General features: G+C 41.8%; 2 protein-coding genes across 2 annotated transcripts in view; both read right to left on the bottom strand.

The window, feature by feature from the left end:
• Positions 1-4,109: 4,109 nt before the first annotated feature.
• On the bottom strand, positions 4,110-23,679 carry rab43 (RAB43, member RAS oncogene family). Its single transcript, XM_078413954.1, has 3 exons — positions 23,066-23,679; positions 19,309-19,492; positions 4,110-9,130 (listed from the first exon to the last, which is right to left on the bottom strand). The coding sequence occupies exons 1-3, from the start codon at positions 23,255-23,257 to the stop codon at positions 8,880-8,882; spliced, it is 627 nt and encodes a 208-aa protein (XP_078270080.1). The 5' UTR covers positions 23,258-23,679; the 3' UTR covers positions 4,110-8,879.
• Positions 23,587-25,708, bottom strand: part of gp9 (glycoprotein IX platelet) — a 41,032-nt gene continuing 38,910 nt past the window's right edge. The window contains exon 5 of the mRNA XM_078414680.1: positions 23,587-23,759. Coding sequence (XP_078270806.1) covers positions 23,587-23,759 — 173 coding nt within the window. The remainder of the gene's footprint in view (positions 23,760-25,708) is intronic.

Genomic DNA, 25,708 nt, shown 5'->3' with positions numbered 1-25,708 from the left:
ATGGGGTTTTTTCCACCTGCTGTTGTGGATTGAATTGAATGGGATTGAATACATTTTATTAGCCAAGTATGTATACATACAAGGAATTTGCCTTGGAGCTTTGCTCACAAGTAACAACACAACACACAGTAACAATTAAGAATAAAACATAATTTAAACATGTGAAGAATTGAAATAAAATACCAGAGCAAAAGGAGGCTACAGACGCTTGGTTATTGAATGGAGCTAAAGCTCGTGGACAAAAGCTGTTTTTATGTCTGGCTGTGGCAACTTTGACAGTCTGGAGTTGCCTTCCAGAGGGGTGCTTCAAATAGTTTGTGGCCAGGGTAGGGAGGGGTCACAGATGATCTTACCTGCTCGTTTCCTGGCCCTTGCAGTGTACAGTTCGTCAATGGGAGGACTCACCTGTCTCTACTGTTTTCTGCAGTTCTGCTCTCACTTCATCTCCCCCTCAGATGGAACAAGATTAGAGTTCCCCTGATCCTCTTCTTTCACCCTACCTGCCTCCACATCCAACACATCACTCTCCAACTTGTACACCTCCTTGAATGCAATTCCAACACCAGTCACATCTTACTATCCCCACCCTTTTCCACAAAGGCTACACTCTGCGCAACTCCTTGGGTTGCTCAACTCTCCCTCCCTCAAGACCCTTTCCCCTGCATCTGCAGGAGATACAGCGCCTGTTCTACACCTCCCTCACTTCCATTCAGCAACCCCAACAGCCCTTTCAGGTGAGCAGATTCACTTGCATCCCTTCCAACCTCGTCTACGGTATAGAAACATATAGAAAAATAGATGCAGGAGTAGGCCATTCGACCCTTCGAGCCAGCCAATATGATCATGGCTGATCATCTAAAATCTGTACCCCATTCCTGCTTTATCCCCATATCCCTTGATTCCTTTAATCCCAAGAGCTAAATCTAACTCTCTCTTGAAAACATCCAGTGAATTGGCCTCCACTGCCTACTGTGGCAGAGAATTCCACAGATTCACAATTCTGGGTGAATTTTTTTTCATCTCAGTCCTAAATGGCCTACCCGTTATTCTGAAACTGTGACCCCTGGTTCTGGACTCCAACATCGGGAACATTTTTCATGCATCTAGCCTGTCCAATCCTTTAAGGATTTGATATGTTTCTATAAGATCCCCTTATCCTTCTAAATTCCTGTGAATACAAGCCCGGTCGACCCATTCTTTCATCATTTGGCGCTCCTGCTGCAGTATCCTCTACATTGGCAAAACCACATCTAGACTCGGCGACAGTTTCACCAAACGCTTGCACTCCGACTACCGGGGCCTGCTGGAGACCCTGGTTGCAAATCATTTTAACTCTCCTTCCTATACTGACTTCTGTGTCCTCTGCCGCCTCCTCTCCCAGATTGAGACAACATGCAAACTGGAAGAACAGCACCTCGTATTGAAGGCTTGGGCAGCCTACAATCTAGCGGCATAAACTTTGAATACTCCAATTTCACATGAATGCCCCCAACCCTTCTCTTTCCCTCCCGTTGTGCATACCATTCCCTCACCAACCGGCACTGTTCCTTTGCCCTCCTACTTTTGCTCACATCCCACAGATAACTATCTTTAATTCAATACCAATAAGGTCCTCTAGAAATATCAAACAAAGCTGGTGCAGAAAATTTCTCTGTTACAGTAAAGGTGCTACCTGAAGTTACAGCAATTGTTAAGGGACCAGGTGCCTGAAACGGGATGTACTCCATTCCCTGGGAATTACTTGCTTTGGACAAAGCTGTAAAATGCTGTTGTAATAATTATTACTGATTTAATACATTCTAAATGTACTCGCATCAAACAAATAAAAAAGCACCGAAACCATTGTGAAGAAAACTGCAAAAAAAGTGCTGGAGTTACTCAATGGGGCAGGCAGCGTTTCTGGAGGACATGGATAGGTGACGTTTTGGGTCAGGATCTTTCTTCAGACTGATTGTAGTAGTAGGGGAAAGCAGGAAGAGAGGTAGACAAAGCCAGGTTCGTGATAGGGAGATACAGGTTGGGGTGGGGGAAGAGTTTTGGCACATATGTGGACACAGGCCAGAGATGAAAAAGATTGTGAGATAAGATGAGAAGAGGTGAATTATGAGGCCAGAGGAAAGGGTGTAAGGTTCAGGTGGGGAAGGGGGCAGGATTATTGAAGAAATGGGTGTGGATCCTCTGATCCTTTGCCCTCCCCCTTTTGCTCATATCCCACCCATTCCTACTCAGTTGAGTCAATTTCCCTTTTATCTCCTCTATTGCCCCCGTCACCTTCCACATATATCTCTGGTTTTACACTGCACTCCTCTTCGGTCCTATGTGACACCCATTTGTCCTAATTTCATCTCTCGCCTATATTAATTTATACACATCTCCCATTCATCCCATCTGACATGAGTACTGATATGGATAGAAAATTGGTTGGCAGACAGAAAGCAAAGAGTGGGGATAAATGGGTCCCTTTCAGAATGGCAGACAGTGACTAGTGATGTGCCGCAAGGCTCGGTGCTGGGACCGCAGCTATTTACAATATACATTAATGACTTGGATGAAAGGGATTAAAAATAACATTAGCAAATTTGCAGATGACACAAAACTGGGTGGCAGTGTGAACTGTGAGGAAGATGCTATGAGGTTGCAGGGTGACTTGGACAGTCTGAGTGGGCGGATGCATGCCAGATGCAGTTTAATGTGGATAAGTGTGAGGTTATCCACTTTGGTGGTAAGAATAGGAAGGCAGATTATTATCTGAATGGTGTCAAGTTAGGAAAAGGGGACGTACAACGAGATCTGGGTGTCCCAGTGCATCAGTCACTGAAAGGAAGCATGCAGGTACAGCAGGCAGTGAAGAAAGCCAATGGAATGTTGGCCTTCATAACAAGAGGAGTTGAGTATAGGAGCAAAGAGGTCCTTCTACAGTTGTACAGGGCCCTAGTGAGACCGCACCTGGAGTATTGTGTGCAGTTTTGGTCTCCAAATTTGAGGAAGGATATTCTTGCTATTGAGGGCGTGCAGCGTAGGTTTACTAGGTTAATTCCCAGAATGGCGGGACTGTTGTATGTTGAAAGACTGGAGCGACTAGGCTTGTATACACTGGAATTTAGGATGAGAGGGGATCTTATTGAAACATATAAGATTATTAAGGGGTTGGACACGATAGAGGCAGGAAACATGTTCCCAATGTTGGGGGAGTCCAGAACCAGGGGCCACAGTTTAAGAATAAGGGGTAGGCCATTTAGAACAGAGATGAGGAAAAACTTTTTCAGTCAGAGAGTTGTAAATCTGTGGAATTCTCTGCCTCAGCAGGCAGTGGAGGCCAGTTCTCTGAATGCTTTCAAGAGAGAGCTAGATAGAGCTCTTAAGGATAGCGGAGTCAGGGGGTATGAGGAAGCAGGAACTGGGTACTGATTGAGAATGGTCAGCCATGATCACATTGAATGGTGGTGCTGACTCGAAGGGCCAAACGGCCTACTCCTGCACCTATTGTCCATCTCACCTGCATCTACCTATTACTTGCTAGGCTTTTCCCCCATCCCTACCTCTCTTTAGCACCTTTCTCTTTCCCCCATCCCATCGGTTTGAAAATAGGACATAGCACAAAATGTCTTCTATCCAATTCCTTCCACAGATGCTACCTGAACCACCGAGTTCCTCCAGCATTTTTGTGCTCAAGATTCCAGCATCGGCAGTCTCTCAAGTCACCACTGTCTATGCACACATCTTTCTTTTATTTTCTATGTGAGTCTTCAACAAGTTTCCATCTCTGGGAACGCAGTTAATACCATATTTTCTAGCAAAGTATTGAACTGCAGAATACAGTTTCCATTAAGCCTTCCATTAAGTCCGATAAATTCTTGCCAAAGACCAATTTGGTTGGGTGAAAGGTTTCCTAAATTTTGTGTTTCTGATAGAAGGCTTCAGGAATAATTGAAGTCTGCCCTTTTAATGAACTAGTAGAAGAATCAGAAACGAGGGTGCTGAATCTGTACAAAGGAAACTCTGGCGTAATGAGACGTGAATTGGCCATGTTAGATCGGTTAATTTTTATTAAATAGGTTGGCATTGGGTAAGCAATGAATAGTACTTCGAAAACCACATGCATCAATTATAATTACTCATTCGTTTCTGGCATAAATATAAGTCAAGAGAAAGGGCTCAACAATGAAGGAAATTAGATGGGCAATATATTTTCCAAAGAGGAGACAGAAACCATTGCCAGAAAAAGCAATGGACCTTAGAATTGGACACAGTTTAGAATTCAAAAGACTAAAATATTAAAAGGACAAAAATATTATGATGAGAGTAAATTTGCAGGGAACATGTAACACTTACTGTAGAAGTGATTAATGCATACAGAAAACGGTTAACTAAGACTAATGGAGATTCCCCCAAAATCAGGAATAGAATTATAGAGCACAATTGAGAACAAAGAAATGGTAGAACAGTTAAACACTTACACAGTCTAGATTCACAAAGCAGTGTATATATTAATGCCCATCTCCCAAAAATAGCATCTTGCCAGACCTGCTGCAGATTGGAGGGAGACAAATGTAAAGTCACTTAAAAAATGAGAAAAAATGCAGAATTACAGATCAAATGAGTCTAACAACAATAATAGAGGAAATGTTAGAATTTATTGTAAAAGGGACAGTGACAGGTTACTTGGAAAACATTAAAGGGGTTTGCCCAGTCAGCTTTTTGAGGATACAACTTGTGTAAAGCACCAGTGGATGAAATACAATTTCACTGAGACCAGACAAGCAGTAATGTTCTTCCTCTTTATGAAGAAGTATTTTTGATGGAGAAGCTTAAATATTTGCAGTCATCAGGTGGTATGGCCAATTACCTTTACTACACAATTAAGAATAACACAGAAAATACTAAATGCCCAAAATTTATTTTAATCCAAGAAATATTTACAATAATAAACCTCAATAGGTAATTTCTTAGGAAATCTGTTGACCAAATCACTTTGTATTATTCAGCCTACATGTTTTACGTATAGACAATACACAAAATGTAAAAGATATACAGGTACTAGATCCTAAGAAGAGGGAGAAACAAATGTGTAAAATATTTCAAGTGATCAAGTTGGGGCAGCAGGTGACATAATTGAGCTCCCACCTGACATAACATATTATTATATCAAAATGGGTTCAACCACCAGAGCAAATCCCTATGGTTAACTATGTGGCAGTACAGACTGCATATGATGAGCTCATTGTTAAAATATCTGGTTTGCACATTGTTTCTTTAAGCCCGTTATTTAATTACTACCAGGACAGAACCAGTCAACTGCTGACATTTTGCTTTTCAAGAATCATGAGCGTACTCGATGCAAGTTAGCCACTGTGAAACGACAGAGGGACAAGTGATGAGATTTATTTTAACAATTAACTGGGCTTACCATTAATCTACTCACAGCACCAATGTTTTCAAATTATTGCAAGGTAGCAGTTTACTCCAACAAACTTAAAAGGTAAAATCCAGTTTAGAACTGGCCTTTATTAATTGTGCGTTTTGCATTTAATTTATGAGAAAACGTTAAAAGTTTTGAAGTTCATAATAAAGACCATTCGCTCCCTTGTGGTACCATGTGTACATAAAACAAGTTTTAAAAAATCTTCTCACTTTTCCCTCCTCTCCTCTTCTTGTGATATTTTGACATATTTATCCGACAAACTAAACAGGAACCTTTATAAAAGGTATAAATGAATACAAAAGACTAATGACTGCTAGATGTCTATTATGGAGCCCTTATCTATATCTTTTTGTTAACATTGGTAATAAAGTGCTGCATTAGTTCTGGAATATTTGGTCTGACAATTTTGAATATAGCAAGGGCTAAAATGTATCCAGATTTTGCATTTATTAAGTTCCATTCTAGAAAACTGTTAAGATATTTGCTTAATATCACAATGTGCAAGTTCCACATAGAATTTGTGAATTAAAAAATCTTGCTTTAAAAAACCAACAAAAAGGAAATATTATAATAGGATTCGAGAAAACATTGTAAAACCACAATTATTAAAGGTTATCTTTACCTGCTCTATGACACGTAATTAAAACTATGAATATGCATTCTCAAGATTGCAGAAACCTGATTTTTGTTTGAAGAATGAACTGTAAACACTCAGCTGAAAAGAATTCAAACAGGAGAGATTTCATTAGATTAATGGATAAATTAGATAGGCTTTATGCATTGAAGATTGGCACATTTATACAATAAACTTGGTCACAAACAATTGTCCAACAGCCTTTATTTTGTGCTAATGATAATACTCGGAGAAAACCACATTGATCACCTGTCACCGTTATGACCAAGGACAATAGTATGGATGACAGAAATGACTGGCTGTAAATAACTAAACATCTAGTACACTAGTTTGATTTGCTATCTTATTGTACCATCTAGATTGCCATTCACTCTCAATTAGGCAACTTGTGCACATTATATGTTAGTAAAACGGAGCAACTCAATTCCTACCAATGCCCCAGTTTAACACTATTGATTTTGACAAAGAGTTTACCTCCCACTGACTTCCCAGCAAATATGGGAGCCTAAAAATTTAGCCTTCTGTCCAAGGCATCTCACATGAGCTCCCAGTCTGGAAGCTACTGCGGTAACCAAGGAAGACAAATCATATCTAAATTTCCGTGGCGAGTCGAGGAACAAACCGTTGCACCTCTGATCTTTATAAGGAATGATTGGTCCTTTTGTTGCACAGCCTCTTCTTTATGAACCAGACCGTTAACACCAGCCATCTTCCACCGACTTGCATGTTGCCAGCTGCTTCTCATTCTGAAACAGGCAGCGTTCACACAAAGTGTGGTAGGAAGATTGTCTTCTCTCACTGGGAGCTAAAATAAGATCTTTATTGGCATTTGTATCAAGTCATGCCAGACACACAAAAATTCCACCCCAGTAGAACTACTCCCAAACTTAGAAAAGCAATCCTTCTTGAATTAATGTCTCCATTTCCCATGACAACCAGTTTACTGTAAGTTTATCCCTCACAAGGAGATGAATTGAAAATCCCAAGCATTACTTTTGTACATAAGTTGGCTGGCTGGTAGCAGAAATAGATACCAGAATTGATGGGGCAAAGAAAAACAACATTGCATTAACAAAAATGGGTGTGCACATGGGGGGAGGGAAAGAGATGGATTCAATATGATTTTCTACACATCCTGTTCAATATGGTTGATGTTAATGGAAGGTAAAACTGGTGGACACTTCGAAGTGCATTTAGCACACATCACCAAAGACCTATTTTATCCTCAATAAACTACTACTGTTCAGGGTTGAGCTCTGAGATTAAAGGATTGTACTACAGAACAATTATATTGCCAGAGGATATTTATATTTAAATTAAAGAGAAGTAATACTAGTAAAGTTTTGTATCAGTATATCTACAAAAAGAATATTATTAATAAACTAGATGTTAGTACAACAATCTGTGCAAAAGTCTTCCATATATAGTTAAATATTGCAGGCACTACACTTCACCCAGTTTTTAAGATATCAGAATTTCATTATTTTATTTCAAGCATAAAAAAGTTTTATTTAATTGCCTTCTGGAAAATAATGTTGTATCTAACTGCATCCAATGGGTTCTCTGACTAATTGCATTCTTTGGTTTGAATAATGAAATGTTACTGTTGGTCTAAAATACGTGTCATCAGAAAATAGTGGTCACTTTCAATAAAATCAAGATTAGTTTTAGGACATTGTTGGGCAATACAGTCAATTCAAAAAACTCAGTTCCCCCACCATCACTGTAGTACCCCCACACATAAATAAAGCATGTTTAACAACAGATTCAGAACCAATTTTTGCTGTTATCATGGAACTTTCTTTTTTTTAAGTATAAAATATATAAAGTGCACAATGCATTTTCTGGGAGAGATTTTCCCTGCTGACATTTTGCAAATGGAAGTCAAAGACCTCATCAGTACTGTCTGCTGTTCAATGCTTTGTTCTCATCAATACAAACCATGTACTCAGAATCAATAATAAGGCTGGCATCGATCCAGATTACATGTACAACCAAACATCACAAAGCACAATACCCAGAGTTGTAATTTCAGATGCTAGGTTAGCCGATGCCTTCACTTCCAATAATTTCCAATCAAAAGTGAGAACTACAATGTCTTGGGAGCAACAAAACAGCCAAGTCTGTTGTGGGCCACAAAACACTGAGCAAAGGGTGCACAATAGTTTTCAAAACGTAATTACTATAGCGATACATTTGATTCAAGTTTTGGATTAAATTTCCACCTATAAAAGTAGGTCAGACAAGTAAACACCACACAATAAAGCATGAGCTGATTTTAAAAGAACAATATTCATAGTTCTACTTGGATTTCCCAATACAGAACTGGCACATGAAATAGCTGGAATGCATTTGTAATTGTAAGGCAACAATAGATATGCAAAAAAACACAGCTACCCTCCTCCTTCTCGCCCCACTGCTTACAAGCAGTTTTATTTAATCTAAAGCAGTCCCACATTAGTGCTAATTAAATTTTGATTATATGTTCACATTTGAAATGTTCAGGTATTTTCCACAAAATATTCTGTTCAGAACTATAAAATGAATTACAAAAGAGGGCTGGTAGAGGAAATGATTGTTCAGTATCAGTAGTTAAGGCAGTAGGACCACGGTTTTCATTGGAATTTCAAAGAACATGGAATGTCGAAACCTCATGATCAGCGATAACTAGATTGTCAGCTTCAAATTGGAGGAATAGGTACGTTCATAAATTTTCAAGAACACATGACTAAAATGTTACAGGCTCCAATTGATTAACACCACATTTGTGGTTTATCCTTCTAACTGAAAATGAGATGCAGAACCTAAAGTTAACCTGCGACATCAGCAGCTACACCCCCATGCTTCATTCACGTCCTTGCTATTCAACTTGATGCTCTCTGTTGCTTTTTCAGTGAACATCGGCCCACCGTGCCTCAGCATAAGCTCCGTGGCCATTTTGATAAAAGCCTCTTCCACGTTGCTAGAATCTTTGGCAGATGTTTCTAATACAGACACTATCTCATAGTGATCTGCAAGAGTTTGGGCATCTTGGTATTTAACCTCTCGGATATCATCCTGATCAGACTTGTTACCTGCAACGATAAACAGAACCGTACATTGATTTGGAAAAATGTTTACTTTATTTTACCCCCATTGTAGTACAATCAGCTAAGTTTATCAAAAACTAATATCACTCAAACAGGCCAATTAGCCAGCAATGAGGAAAACATTATAATGAGCAAAGTTCCATATCCCTTTTTCTTCATCCACTGATTAAACCTAACTTGACACTGTTGTATAGTTCAGTTTAGAGATACAGCGTGGAAATGGGCTCTTCAGCCCACCGAGTCTGCGCCGACCAACAATCACCCCTACACTAGTTCTATCCTACACACTAGGGACAATTTACACAAGCCAATTAACCTGAACCCGGAGAAAACCCACGCAGTCACATATGGTCATAAGTGATAGGAGCAGAATTAGGCCACTCGGTCCATCAAGTATACTCCACCATTCAATCACAGCTGATCTATATTCTCCTAACCCCATTCTCCTCCCTTCTCCACATAACCCGACATCCATACTAATCAAGGGAAGATCAAAATAAGTTTCACAGAGAAAACGTAAAAACATCAATCAGACAGCACCCAAGGTCAGGGTGGAACTCCAATCTCTGCTGCCGTAAGGCAACAACTCAACCGCTGCGCCACTGAGTCACCCCAAAACTCTTAAGACATGTTTCTACCTCTCTTTTCCAATTTTCTTATATTATGACTTTTTGTCCCAAAGAAAGAAATTAATTCAATTTGTACAACTCTCACAACCTCTGGATACATCAATTTATTTCACAGCCAATGAAGTTACTTTGAGGTGCAGTGACTTCTGCAGCGCCAGAAACACAGCAGCAGCCACTCTGTTCAGCAAGCTCCCAGAATCAGTTGTTTCAGGGATAAACATAAGCCTGAACCATAAGGATCATTCCTCAACTTCAAAATGATTATCTGTCAGGGAGCAAAAAGGGGCCATGAGATAGCACTAGCGGGCAAAATAAAAGAAAATCCCAAAGTGTTCTATAAGTATATTAAGGGTAAGAGGATAACGAGGGAAAGAGTGGGGCCCATCAGGGACCATAGTGGAAAGCTGTGTGTGGAGCCAGAGGATGTAGGAGATGTTTTAAATGATTTTTTTGCATCTGTTTTTACGAGGGAGGAGGGCGATGCGGACTTAGAAATGGAGCACGAGGGTTGTGATGTTCTTGAGCATATTGCTATTGACAGGGAGGCGGTGCTGGAGGCTCTGGCAGGCTTAAAAGTGGATAAGTCTCCGAGCCCTGACGAGATGTATCCCAGGATGCTGAGAGAGGCAAGGGAGGAGATTGTGGGGGCTCTGGCACAAATTTTCAGAGCCTCTCTTGCAACAGGGGATGTACCGGAGGACTGGAGGATAGCTAATGTGGTGCCATTATTTAAAAAGGGCAGTAAGGATAAACCTGGGAACTACAGGCCGGTGAGTCTGACATCGGTGGTGGGGAAGCTACTAGAAAAGATTCTGAGGGACAGAATCAGTCTTCACTTGGAGGATCAAGGGTTAATTAAGGATAGTCAACATGGCTTTGTTAATGGAAGGTCGTGTCTGACTAACTTGATTGAATTTTTTGAAGGGGTGACCAAGGAGGTAGATGGGGGTAGTGCAGTGGATGTGGTATACATGGATTTCAGTAAGGCTTTTGACAAGGTCCCACACAGGAGACTAGTCAAGAAGGTAAGAGCCCATGGGATTCAGGGCACCTTGGCAAAATGGATAAAAAACTGGCTTAGTGACAGAAGGCAGAGGGTGATGGTAGAAGGGTGCTTCTGTGACTGGAGGCCGGTGTCCAGTGGGGTGCCGCACGCAGGGATCGGTGTTGGGTCCCTTACTGTTTGTAATCTACATAAATGATCTGGATGTCAACGTACAGGGCATGATCAGCAAGTTTGCAGATGACACAAAGGTAGGGGGAGTGGTGAATAGCGAAGAAGGGATCTGCAAGCTGCAGGAAGATATAGATGAGATGGTCAGATGGGCGGAGCAGTGGCAGATGTAATTTAATCCTGAAAAGTGCGAGGTGATGCACTTTGGCAAAAATAACTTGGAGAGGGAGTACACCATGAATGGTAGGACCCTAGGGAAGACAGGGGTACAGAGGGACCTTGGAGTACAGGTACACAAGTCCTTGAAGGCAGCAGGACAGGTGGATAGGGTGGTTAAAAAGGCATATGGGTTACTGGCCTTCATTAGCCGGGGCATCGAATATAAAAGTAGGGGGGTAATGATGGAATTATACAGAACACTGGTGAGGCCACAGCTGGAGTATTGTGTACAGTTCTGGTCACCACATTATAGAAAGGATGTGATAGCTTTGGAGAGGGTGCAGAGGAGATTCACCAGGATGCTGCCAGGGATGAAGGGCCTCGGCTATGAGGAGAGACTGGGCAGACTGGGGTTGTTTTTCCTGGAGCAGAGAAGGCTGAGAGGGGACATGATCGAGGTGTACAAGATCATGAGGGGCATGGATAAGGTAGATGGCGGGGAACTTCTTCCACTGGTGGAAGGTTCAACAACGAGGGGACATAGATACAGGGTAAGGGGAGGGAGGTTTCGGGGGGATGTGAGAAAGAACTTTTTCACCCAGAGGGTGGTTGGAGTCTGGAACTCACTGCCTGGGGTGGTGGTGGAGGCGGGAACACTCACAACGTTTAAGAGGCATTTGGATGGGCACTTGAAATGTTACAACATTCAGGGCTACGGTCCAAATGCGGGAAAATGGGATTAAAATTAGACTGTGTTTGGTAACGGGCGGCGCGGACACGATGGGCCGAAGGGCCTCTTTCTGTGCTGTAGGACTATGACTCTATGACAAGAGAGCCCCGGATTGATATCCCATTGGAAAGATGGTGTCTTCAACTGTGCAGCACTCCCACTTTACTGCACTCGTCAAGAATCTTAAAAAATCCCATAATGTTCTGCACAAGCAGCAAAATCCAGATTCAACTGGTGTTAGATCCCCCCCTAATTTTTATATTCTGACAATCCTTACATAATCAATGTGGTTTTAATGAAAAAGTCAGTATTTTTCATTAAACATTGCCTTAAAAAGCTGAAGCAAAAAACATAGTTAATACTTACACAGCAGTTCAAAGGGAGGTTCCCTTATCACAGTATCACAAACCCAAGAGTGGTTTGGCAAATACACCTCTTCATGGATCCCCACAATCACCCTGACCACAGTATTAGCTCCACAGAATTACAGCAGAAAACAGGTGCTTCCATGGACATTTTAAAGAGATAAGTTGCCCTTGAATGTTGGAAGTTAGAACAGTGATCAGGTAGACCTTTGGAAGAGAAATGTGACGGATGACATTTTGAGACCACTAACATGGGTAGAACCTACAGTGAATGGTGGTGCTCTGGGGAGTGTTGTTGAGCAGAGGGATCTAGGAGTACAGGTACATAGTTCGTATGAAAGTGGCATTACAGGTAGATAGGGGGGGTCAAAAAAGCTTTTGCCACATTGGACTTCATCACTCAGAGCAATGAGTATAGATGTTGGGAGGTCATGTTGCAGTTGCAAAATATGTTGGCAAGGCCACATTTAGAGATTGTGTTCAGTTTTGGGCATCATGTTATAGAATCATGAGAGGAATACATCGGGGAGACGCACTGAGTAGGGGAATCGAGAACCAGAAGACATAGGTTTAAGGTGAGGCGGGGGAAAGATTTGATAGGAACACGAGGGGTATAACTTTTTCACAGAATGGGTGGTATGTGTACGGAACAAGTTGTTGAAGGAGATAGCTGAGGTAGGTACTATCGCAGCGTTGAAGAAACATTTAGACAGGTACATGGATAGGACAGGTTTGGAGGGATATGGGCCAAAAGCAGTCAAGTGGGACTAGTGTAGATGGGACATGTTGGCCAGTATGGACAAGTTGGGCCAAAGGGCCAGTTTCCATGCTGTAAGACTCTCTGACTCTAAGAGAGTAATCACCAAACTAGTTAGGCTTAGCTAATTCCACATGGGAATTTTGGCCAGAAACCTTGCATCATTGTGGATAAATGGAATTGGAAGTGACAGACAAGCAGGACATATTACGATTTAGGATGAAGGCAAGAGTTTTATAGTAGCTGAAGTTTACAAAATATTGAGAATGGAAAGCCAGCTGCGAAGTAACTAGACCGGAAAGTAGAGTAAGCAAAAATAAGGATCAGGTGCAGATCTGAACAGGAAGAGACTGGTAATGCAATGGAGATGGATTGGTTGATGCAGTGGATGGGAAATTAAAGCGTACCTCACTGTTTAACAGGACACTCAACTTGCCTACAGCTCGCTCACCCCAACACCTGCCAGAGCAGGAGCCAAAGATCCAGACTTTGATCTTCCCAATGTTTTGCTGCAACAAACTGCAGTCCATAAAATTTGGACATAAAATCTGAAACCACACAGGCAGCAGAGGGCGTCAGATAGACGCAATCAAACCAGAAATGCAACCACAAAGAGTACAAAAGCAAGCCAGTTATGATGAATAACATTGGTTAGCTCCCAGCATGAGAAGGATGGCAAGTCTGAGCGAGGATGCAAAAGGAGGCTGGCTAGGATGGTATCAAGAATTTAAAAAAACGTGTTACCAAGGCATTTTGCAGAAACTAAGGTTATTTTCATTTAGGTAAAGGAAGTTAAAAGGAAAATATGATTGGTGTTCAAAACGACAAAAGCCATCGATAAGAAAAAACTAAATGAAAATATTTACATTGGCAGTAACATGGATTTACAAGTAGCAAAATTATCAGTGACAAAAGGGGATTTAAAAAAAAGGCAAGATCTTTTGATGCAAAATGCACTTCCTGAAAGAATAAAATAATTTGAGTGGTAACTTTCATGAGGATATTAAATGCTTAATGGAAGAAGTTGTCAGGAAACAGAACCAACGATAAGAACTAATCAGGTAGCTTCAGCAGACACGACATCTGAAAGGCCTCATTGTAATAAAATGGAACTGCAGATGCTGGTTTATACCAAAGATAGACACAAAACGCTGGAGTAACTCAGCAGGTCAGGCAGCATCTCTGAAGAAAATGGACAGGTGACGTTTCAAGTCGGGACACTTCTTCAGACTGACCTGAAATATCATCTAACCATTTTCATCAGAGATGCTGCCTGACACGCTGAGTTACTCCAGCATTTAGTTGATCTGAAATGCCTTTGGTACAACATCGGTCTGGATCCTGCATGGGTGAGAGACTTCAAGAACAATTCTTCAGCATTTCTTCACCTTGGAGTTCTTCCTTTCTTTCAGAAGTTGTTCCATGATTTTGCATTACACATTAACAAGCAACTGATTAAAATATAACATGCTGAGTAACTGGATCACGGCTGAGATGTGTTATTGATACAACCACCATGTTTAAAAACTGACCTGTTGCAATTAAACTTAGGAAAAAAAAATCAAATTCTAAGTACATGAATCTAAAAAAAATAGATGCAGAAGGGGGGTGGATGTGTGCACAAATAATTGAAAGGTCAGAGCAAGTTGAGAAAGCAGTTAACTTGCTTGCAGGAACAATTTTGGTCTTTATCAACAGAATCGGAGAACTTTATGCTGAACAATGGTCTGGCGATATCCGTTTGCTGCCATGTTACAAGATGAGTGCAAGGGGATTAGAAAAGAATTCGAAAAAATATTATAAAAATATGAATCCACAGATGAGGAAGAAAAAAGTATCAAGGCAAGAGAGACTAGGATTGTTATTTAAAGAGCAAGCTGAAAGGAGTTTTGACTAAAGTAGATAAAAGGACGAGAGGCTTGGACAGAGTGGATGGTGGTAGCTTTGTTGAAGAAACCAAGTGCTGAAGAGGTTAAGTACTAAAGGTCCTGGGTGTAAAATAATGGGGAAGATAATTAGAAGTGACATGGGTTAAAACCTTTTGTTTAAGTAAAGAAAGCAGTCTGTGGTTGGAACTTGAAATGCATTGCCTGCAAATGCAGTGGAGGCAGGTTCCACCGTGGCCCCATGCAGCAATTAAATGTTTTATGGAGAAAAGTTTTCAAAGCTGCAGACAAAAGGCTGGTGGATTGAACGGGTGAGTTGTTCTGGTGGAGAGCAGGCTCAGACAATGTGCTGAACAGCCTCATTCTCTGCTGTAACCATCTCACAGAAGAGCAACTTAACCCTTTGTAATAACAGTCCAATAGAAATAGTCTAAAACATTAATAAAAGGACAGAATGCATCTTATGGACACCACATTCAACTGAAAGTACAGCAAAGTATGGGCAAGCAAGACTGTATTTTCTAATAATTCAAACCTTTCAGCCGTGCGTATGTTCTACATTGCATTTGCAGAAAAACAGCATTACACACATATGGAACTCAGAAAAATAGGAATGCATCGAGCTAGAATTTCAAGAATTTCAGAATAGGCAGCTCTGGATTTATTTGTGGTATTATTGGATCCCATTCAATGAAAACAAAAAGTACATCCATCTCAGACTCCCTATCAGTGCTATAAAACCTAGAGGTATGGTTAAAACTGACAATCACTCTGGAAAGGTCCCTCAGACAAACATGAAAGACCTGAACTTCCTGTTGGTCCTTACCACTGTCATTCTGATGGCAAAGAGTTAACTTCCTGCAGATAAGTGCATCAACTTCCTGTCACCATGTTGCAGCAACCCTCCCTCCGTTCATTTCAATGGAGAAGAATGGCCGCAGATAATGAGCATCAACCTCCTGTCACCAGGATACAGCAACTCTGTTCATTTCAATGGAGAAGGGTAACCATATTGGGGAGATAAGATTTATATAACTTACGTTTTGATGTTAACACAATTTTATAAAGCAATTCAGTGACTTCAAGTGCTGCATTACAACTTAATTAGTTGTAATAATGATCCAGAAACCAATGAACAAAATATATTTCATGGACAGCATTTCAAAATAAAAAAAATGGGAGAAGCATGCCTGGATGCAAAACAGACATTAATATCTCAATATTTTGTTTGCTAGACTACCTCTTGGAAAAGAAGTGTTAAGGATGTAAAATCCTGCTAGTCACCTGCACCAGGGATTCCATCAGAATTTAATACCCAAAATGTACAAAGTGTGCTTGGACAAGTCAAGGCAGCAGCAAAGAGCACCATTCAACCGTTAAAGAATTAAAATCAAGGCAATTGGCCCTTAAAGCCACTTCAATTTATTCTGTCTATAAAGAGGCAACTTAATGACCCAAAGATAGAACCCTGATCACTGCCACCCAAGTCCGAAATCCAAGGAACAACATCAGCCAAACTTCCCAAACTTTTTATGGCACCCCACATCAGCAGGAATATTTTTCAGAGTTTCTGTTCTAACTTTAATCGGACTTTACCTTGCACTAAACATTATTCCCTTTATCGTGTATCTGTAAACTGTGGATGGCTTGATTGTAATTATGCATTGCCTTTCTGCTGACAGGTTGGCATGCAAGAGAAGCTTTTCACTGTACCTCGACAATAAACTACACTTCAAAAACTACCTTCAAAATGACTTTACTGATACAAATTCTGCTGAGGCACATTAAAACTATAATGGAAGGAATATCCTCAACAGTTGTAGAAACTCCATCCTCCATGCAGACCAATGATTGGTTTTAGCAATACCTCAGTCCAGCCAAATGACATATTAACAAAGAAATTCAGACTCTCATTGGGAATGGGTGTAATGGTTTGTAGTCATAGCTCTTGTTATTTTCTATCCACTGCTCTTTAATATAAATACCCAACTTTAAATATATATTGAAATAAATCCCATTCTCCAAAATGGTCAAATAATTATTCTGCCCTCCCTCCCCCGAACCAAAAACAAAGCAAAAATCTACCTGGGGTAGACCTCCCACATAACTGGATTCCTAGCTGTCTTTGTCAGACAGCTTATTTCACTCATAACACTCTCCGACATGCACGCATTTCAGTGTTAGTCGCACAGCCACAAAATACTCCAGATGTACTAGGGAGGCTTCTACACTTTAATCGTACACTCTACATATGAGGAGATGTCACAAATCTGATCACTAAAAATGAGAATGGAAATGAAAGGATACTCAAGAGTGAATACATGACTGTCATTTAACCAAATCAATGAATTCTGAAGTTGAAAACTACAGGTTATTTATTGAAGTATCTGCCTCACAAGATCCTGCAAACAGTTGGGTCCTTGAGGATTTGAGGCTTTGAGCATCATGAGTGTATGGTTTGATTGATACTTTATTGTCACATGTGACATGTCACAGTGAAATTCTTTGTTTTGCAAACCATGTGAGGTCTGCAAAGAGTCACGTATAGGGTTGCAAGTGATTATAAAAGGAAGCCCCTTATAGAATCTCATGCAGTTTTACAGACATTCGCTGGTATCAGACAGTTTGTTGAGAGCTACTAACATTCTGCTTATCACATCCTGTTAGAATACTGTGAACTTAGTTTGGTGACTCAAAGGGGCATTTAACAGTATTCAGTCAACTGCTTACTTACTTCACTAAAGCACTACGGATTCGTATTATTTTTTACATTATTCACCATGCTGAGAAGGCAAGGAGTTTGTAGCTTTTGGAATGCCAAAGGACAGACAAAACGGTTCATTGCTGTTTGCACCAGAATGTCACAAATTTAATGTACAGAATGGCAGACTTTTCCACTTGTACAAGGTGCATCCCCGACTTAAAATGCTTCAGGAAAATGCAGGTTCTTTGGAGTTGTGACCATTGACTTATAAGGCCTTGTAAAAGAAAAATTGAATTATAGGAAGTAAGCTTGCCAGCGTAGTGAAGGTCAAGGCTAACATTGGCCAATCTCATCAATTATCTCCTTATTGTTTCCAAATACAACACTGAAAATACATTGTCTAAGCCAACACATTTGGGTGGACAAAACAGCAATTGCACCCAGTCAGGAAAGTCAGCAAAACCCATGTAAACTATATGACCCAACAGGAAGAGGAACCGGTCTATCGCCATCCATGACATCTAATCAGTATCCTTCTCATACGCTCCTCTCACTGCGCTGGGAGATAGAAGTGCCTTACATGTCGTTTCAAAAGGGGCAACATCAGGGTTTAATCAAATCACACACTAAGATCAATAATAATCCACACTACCAATGCACTGATCATTTAAGATGAAGAGTAGCGAGACAGTTGTGGAGAAATACAACATATGCAAGAGAAAGCTGTAGCTACTAATGCTCATTGGACCTGTCCCACTTAGGCGATTTTTTAGGCGACTGCTGGCGACTGTCAAAGTCGTAGCAGATCGCCAAAATTTCCTTTTACCCGACGACAATGACCACGACAATGCCGAGTCAGGTTGATACAAGTTACTTTTTTGGTGAAACAAGCACCTGGCTAAGAGATTACACCATCTTCGGAAACATTGCAAAATCCCCACGCTTATCAATGCTTCGGCGTCCTAATTTTCGCTGAAATCACTGACAAGTCTGTAATTACTAGAGTTTTGAAATATACCATCTTGCCCGGGTTACTTGAAAACCAAGCTTCACGGTAACAAGGCATAAACTGGATTGACTTCCAGTTTACTAATAGCAGTATCAAGAAATTTAATTTTAAATGTGGTTAAATGGATTTTTGTGCGAGTGTGGGCATTCTATGAAAATATACGGGAGATGCACATCTGGTTTCTGGGTTGCATATCTGCGTTGATAGCCTACTTTAAAAGGAATCGCTGATGGCCATAAACATTGCGAAATTCCCACGCTTACCTGACCGTCAAACTGTCGCCTCCAATCTACCTGTCAAATATCCTGACAGTAAATAAATTGGTTAAACACAAGTATTTTATGGTATCTTCAAATGACTTTACGAAATTTAATATTACATGCTGCTAAATGCATCTGCGACAACCTAGCAAACCTGGGGACAGCGCGCGACAGCGCCGGCAATAAGCAACGATACCTGGCGACAAGCCAGCTGTCGCCGAGAAATTTCACTCCAGATGATTTCTCAGCAACACGCTGAGATCCACTACGATTCTTGGAAGACTCCTCACGATCATGCCCGCGACACCCCGGCGAACTGTCAGTGACAGCCTAGTCGCCGACAGTCGCCTTAAAATCGCCTAAGTGGGACGGGCCCTTTACTTTCTTGGCCAAAGGAGTGGGTATTAACAAGGAGGTCCACGTTCTCCTTAAACTGTGAGAAAATCACCGATTAATCATTGTGCATTATTCCAACCTGCAGAAAACCTACCGATTAATAACTGTACAATATTTGAACCTGCATACTTCTTCACATCTTCTATCCACCGTGGCACAGATTCAAACGTTCCTCTTTTGCTAATGTCGTAAGCGATAATTGCACCATTAGCACTTCGATAATAACTCTGTGTAATTGTTCTAAATCGTTCTTGTCCAGCTGTGTCCCATATCTGCAACTGGAAGACACAGGAAAACATGTGAGTAATAAATGAAAAACATGAAACACCACTGCTCAACAGAGGGAGGTATTGAGTCCCCTTAAGATTCTCCACATCTTGATAAAGGATGATGAAACATAGATACAATATTTTGAATCTGAGTCTGAACTAATTGGGTTGCAGCTGCTTTTTTTAAAGGTTATTCCACTGTCAAGACTGGTTCCAAATAACTAGGGTCTCTATCATCTGAAACTGAGATAATACAAGAAAATATTATGACATATATACAAAATTATAGATACTTAAAATTGCATTGTTAGAAGTAAAGGAACTTCACTTGATTGGAAAGAGCAGGTAAAACTAAAAAAATGATAATCCTCTAAATTGAGAGGGTGATTTTTTTTTGTATTGGAAATATTTCAGAAAAGATCACCAAGCCAAATATTAATTCTGTAATTCTGTCTCTCCAGATGCTGTCAGATCTGCTCAGTATTTCTGGCAATTTCTGTTTAAGATTTACAGTTTATGGAACTATTTTACCTTCAAATTAAAGAAAACTGAATTCATGCAGCTATCTTCAGTGGTAAGATATTGCACAACACAAATGCCAGTCCTAGATGGGAATTTAAAGAAGTCAATAACTGAAATGTTACAGCCTACCAAGGACTGTCTTAAATATTTAAAAAAAATGAGGCCTGGCTGTCAATGTAATAAGTCATATTAATTAAAATGATTTAAGCCATATAATTAACCCCGAAGATTAATTATATTCTTCAAAATGAAACCAGTGACGTGCATTCTGACTCAAACTAAGAAAGCAGAAATGGATAGATTAAAAATTATTACAAATATTAAAAGTATATTTGAAAAATTGAAATAACTATATATTGAAGAAGAAGAATTCTGGAAACAGATCACATTTCCCAAGGTAGTGTTGTTGAGTACATCAAAAACTAGTTTAAAAAATGTATAAAAATACTTAAAAAGCCAAATGCAAAGCATTATTAAAATGTATGTAAAAATAAATTTCTAAACACAATTTTACATTGCTTATTTACTCAACAAACTCTGTATAGGAGGGTCTCAACCCGAAACGTCACCCATTCCTTCTCTCCTGAGATGCTGCCTGACCTGCTGTTACTCCAGCATTTTGTGAATAAATACCTTCGATTTGTACTAGCATCTGCAGTTATTTTCTTATACTACCTGTATATTAAGCATGACACTGATTGAATTTCACTTCTGTAGTTTCTGCCCAATTACGTATCACTGTGGTACTGCGGGCACGAATAAAACCTTATGCAAAACAATTTCCGCCAATTTCCTCTTCTCTGCATAATAACCACACGATTTTTCATCTTGTCAACTTAATAGTACAACTTTAAAAAATATAATTCCCCTCTCTACAAGATCAAAGCATAGGGACCCGGCCATTTAGCCCATTGGTATGGACCATATGAAAGACTGGTGCCAGAAGAAAGTGGTACAGAAAATTGGTTGAGAAGTTGCTTGTTAACGCTTCTGTTATCGTCTGCAATTAAGGCACAAGAAACTGCATATGCTGGAATCTTAATCAAAACACAAAGTGCTGGAGGAACTTGGCAGGTTAGGCAGCATCTGTGGAAGGAATGGACAGACGACGTTTGTGTCTCTCCAGCGAAGTTCCTCCAACTGTGTTGATCGTCTGAAACGAACTTGTGTAGAGAGTTCACGCTTGAAATGAAACAAAGGCTGCACTCAGCAGGTAAGGCAGCACCCGTTCACTACAAACCAGTCAATGTTTCAGGTGGGAGACCCTTGGACACAACTGAGGCATCAAATCCCTTTGCACAGATGTTGAAATAGCCGAATAGCTGCTGCTCTGTTACTGATGGGTCTTGATCCGAAAGTCACCCATTCCTTCTTTCCAGAGTTGCTGCCTGTCCCACTTAGTTACTCCAGAATTTTGTGTCTTCAGTGCCCTCCATAATGTTTGGGACAAAGACCCATCATTTATTTATTTGTCTCTCTATAATAAAGAAGTATCCCCAAATACCTTTCTGACAGATCAGAAACACTCTTCTGGAGTCAGGTGTGGATTTGTCAAAGACCACTGTCCACAGAAGACTTCATGAACAGAAATACAGATGCGATGCAAACCACTGGTTAGCCGCAAAAATAGGATGGCCAGGTTACAGTTTGCCAAGAAGTACTTAAAAGAGCAACTGCAGTTCTGAAAAAAGATTGTGGACAGATGAGATGAAGATTAACTTATATCAGAGTGATGGCAAGAGCAAAGTATGGAGGAGAGAAGGAACTGCCCAAGATCCAAAGCATACCGTGGGCGGCACGGTAGCGCAGCGGTAGAGTTGCTGCTTTACAGCGAATGCAGCGCCGGAGACTCAGGTTCGATCCTGACTACGTGACCTGCGTGGGTTTTCTCCGAGATCTTCGGTTTCCTCCCACACTCCAAAGACGTACAGGTATGTAGGTTAATTGGCTGGGTAAAGGTAAAAATTGTCCCTAGTGGGTGTAGGATAGTGTTAATGTGCGGGGATCGCTGGGCGGCACGGACTTGGTGGGCCGAAAAGGCCTGTTTCCGGCTGTATATATATGATATGATATGATACCACCTCATCTGTGAAACAAGGTGGTGGGAGTGATATGGCCTGGGCATGTATGGCTGCTGAAGGTTCTGGCTCACTGGATCCCAAACATACTGCTAAAGCAACAAAGGAGTTTTTCAAAGCTAAAAAATTGTCGATTCTTGAGTGGCCAAGTCAATCACCCGATCTGAACCCAATTGAGCATGCCTTTTATATGCTGAAGCGCAGCGGTAGAGTTGCTGCTTTACAGCGAATGCAGCGCCGGAGACTCAGGTTCGATCCTGACTACGGGTGCTGCACTGTAAGGAGTTTGTACGTTCTCCCCGTGACCTGCGTGGGTTTACTCCGAGATCTTCGGTTTCCTCCCACACTCCAAAGACGTACAGGTATGTAGGTTAATTGGCTGGGTAAATGTAAAAAATTGTCCCTAGTGGGTGTAGGATAGTGTTAATGTACGGGGATCACTGGGCGGCACGGACTTGGAGGGCCGAAAAGGCCTGTTTCCGGCTGTATATATATGATATGATATGATATGAAAACTGAAGGGGACTAGCCCCCAAAACAAGCATAAGCAAAAGATGGCTACAATACAGGCCTGGCAGAGCATCACCAGAGAAGACACCCAACAACTGGTGATGTCCATGAATCGCAGACTTCAAGTAGTCATTGCATACAAAGGATATGCAACAAAATACTAAACATGACTACTTTAATTTACATGACATTGCTGTGTCTGAAATGGGGGGACTATGTATAAACACAGCTGTAATTTCTACATGGTGAAACCAACATGTATAAAAATTGACTTTATTAAAATTTGACAAGATGCACTTTAACCACGGGTGATTTTTTTTCCTATTACAAATCTCAAATTGTGGAGTACAGAGACAAATAAATAAATGATGGATCTTTGTCCCAAACATTATGGAGGGCACCGCATCTGCAGCTCCTTGCTGCACAGTCAGTGTTGCCCTGCCTGGTGTTGGACTCTCTGACTGTCGCTCACCTTCACCCGCTTGCCTTGGATCTCCAGCGTCTTCATGGTGAAGTCCACCCCGATGGTGTTGCCCTGTCTTTCCACGAAGATGCCCGACTTGAAGCGCTGCACCACGCACGTTTTGCCGACGCCGGCGTCTCCGATCAGAACCACCTTGAAGAGAAAGTCGAACGACTCGTCCGGGTCCACCGGCCCCGACATGGCGGCGGGCGGGCGGGCGGGCTGCGAGCGGCAGGGCAACAGAGGCAGAGCAGCTCGACAGCCCGAGAAACAGCGGGCGGGCTGCGAGCGGTCTGGGCCCAAGACCCAAGGCCCGCGTCCCCGGCGCGGTCCGTGAGGAGATCCAGCGACTGGCGGGCTGCAAGCGGTCTAAGTCCAAGCCGGTCCGGCGATCAAGCGACGGGCGACTCGGCTCAGCTCAGGGCGGGCAGCGGTCCGTGAGGAGCGGGACTAACGGTGGTCTGAGGGCGGTCCGCGAGGAGCGGGTCTGAGGGCGGGCAGCGGTCCGTGAGGAGGTGGACTGAGGGCGGTTAGCGGCGCGGCCCTGTCCCTATCCCTGTCCCCGGCCTGTGGACTAACGGCCGCAGCGCGAGCGCCCACAAGCGGCCGCGCGCATGACGTGCACAGAACCCCCCCCCCCCCCCCACCGGGCCGGAGCTGACAACCCGGAAGCGAGGACCAGGACCCCGGCCCGCCGCAGCGCCTGCACGCGTTAGCATGCAAGCGATAGGGCACTTTCCGCCGGCTGACCCCGCACCGCCTTCAAGACCCGGCGACGGGGAGACACACAACTGCCGACGGAATCGTGCAGGATAGAACTGCAGATGCTGCTTTAAACCGAAGATAGACACAAAAAGCTGGAGTAACTCAGCGGGCCAGGCAGCATCTCTGGAGAGAAGGAATAGATGACACGGAGTAAGTCTGAAGAAGGATCTCGACCCGAAACGTCGCCCATTCCTTCTCTCCCGAAATGCTGCCTGACCTGCTGAGTTACTCCAGCATTTTGCGAATAAATACGGAATAGGAGTAGAATTAGGCCATTCGTACAATTAAGTCTACTTCGCCATGGCTGGTCTATCTCTCCCTCCTAACCCCATTCTCCTGCCTTCTCCCCATAACCCCTGACACCCATTCTAACCAAGAATCTATCTATCTCCGCCTTAAAAATATCCACTGACTTTGCCCCCACAGTCATTCTGGGGCAAAGAATTCCAGTGACGTCTCGGGTCGAGACCCTTCTCCAGACAATAACTGAATAAAAGCTGTGTTACTCCAGCTTTTTGTGCCAACAGAATCGTGTTTGTGCTTTTTCTTCGTAAACACAATGGAAAATAAAACACGCTTTAACGAGACATGTTTTGTGAAGCCAAGAACAGAAAAATACGTGAGATTGTTTTTCCTTCAAGATTTGTAAGGTGAACTATCAGAGGAGCCTTCACCGTTTCTCGCCGGTGCTGCTGGAACCGATCAATGCTTCCGCCATTGAATACATTTCAGATTCCCGGCACTCATATAACATATAACATATAACAACTACAGCATGGAAACAGGCCTGTCCGGCCCTACCAGTCCACGCCGACCATTCTCCCTGACCTAGTCTCATCTACCTGCACTCAGACCATAACCCTCCAATCCCCTCCTATCCATATACCTATCCAATTTACTCTTAAATAATAAAATCGAGCCAGCCTCCACCACTTCCACCGGAAGCCCATTCCATACAGCCACAACCCTCTGAGTAAAGAAGTTCCCCCTCATGTTACCCCTAAACCTTTGTCCCTCAATTCTGAAGCTATGTCCCCTTGTTGGAATCTTCCCCACTCTCAAAGGGAAAAGCCTACCCACGTCAACTCTGTCCGTCCCTCTCAAAATTTTAAAAACCTCTATCAAGTCCCCCCTCAACCTTCTACGCTCCAAAGAATAAAGGCCCAACCTGTTCAACCTCTCTCTGTAGCCTAAGTGCTGAAACCCAGGCAACATTCTAGTAAATCTCCTCTGTACCCTCTCCATTTTGTCGACATCCTTCCTATATTCGGTATTCTTTATTGTATAAAACTACTTTATTACAGTGTTTGAAACATTAACATTAAATTTCAAGATCGTCCATTGTCCTATTTTAAAATAGACCCCTTATGATGGAATTTGGTTTGTTTGCTTAAAACGAGTTCAAAGTTCAATTAAAAAACAAATTATCTGATTTCGTTTACGATTTTGCCTGCATCTTGCGATTAAACGATACTTTCTTAATACATCACCAGAATCCACATTTGAAATTCTCAAGGTGTAATTAATAGTTTTGATTACATTTGGTGAAAATAAAAATCTGAAAAGCGTAGCGTTTCAGTGAACAATTTGCTCGGACCATATTGCACATGATGCAAGATTGGATATTCGATGTACAGGATGATTAGCATTTATCTTCATCAACATGATATCCCGGAATGAGGTATTCATGTTCCTCTGCTCTCCCATGGATTTCCAAACCTCACAAAGGAGAGTCGGGTCTATTGCTGGTGGAACCCCCTGACCATGTTCTGCCTGGCAATAAACAATTGTGTGGATGCTTAGATTTAAGTTCAATCCAGCTGCACCATTGGCAGGTTGTGGAAATCAGACTATCTAGATTATTCTAACCCTTGGAACTGCTTTCGA

This window comes from Rhinoraja longicauda, chromosome 17 (assembly GCF_053455715.1).
Source record: "Rhinoraja longicauda isolate Sanriku21f chromosome 17, sRhiLon1.1, whole genome shotgun sequence".
NCBI lineage: Eukaryota > Metazoa > Chordata > Chondrichthyes > Rajiformes > Arhynchobatidae > Rhinoraja > Rhinoraja longicauda.
Note: the sequence above shows the minus strand (reverse complement) of the source record. Positions and strands in the feature narration are given on the sequence as shown.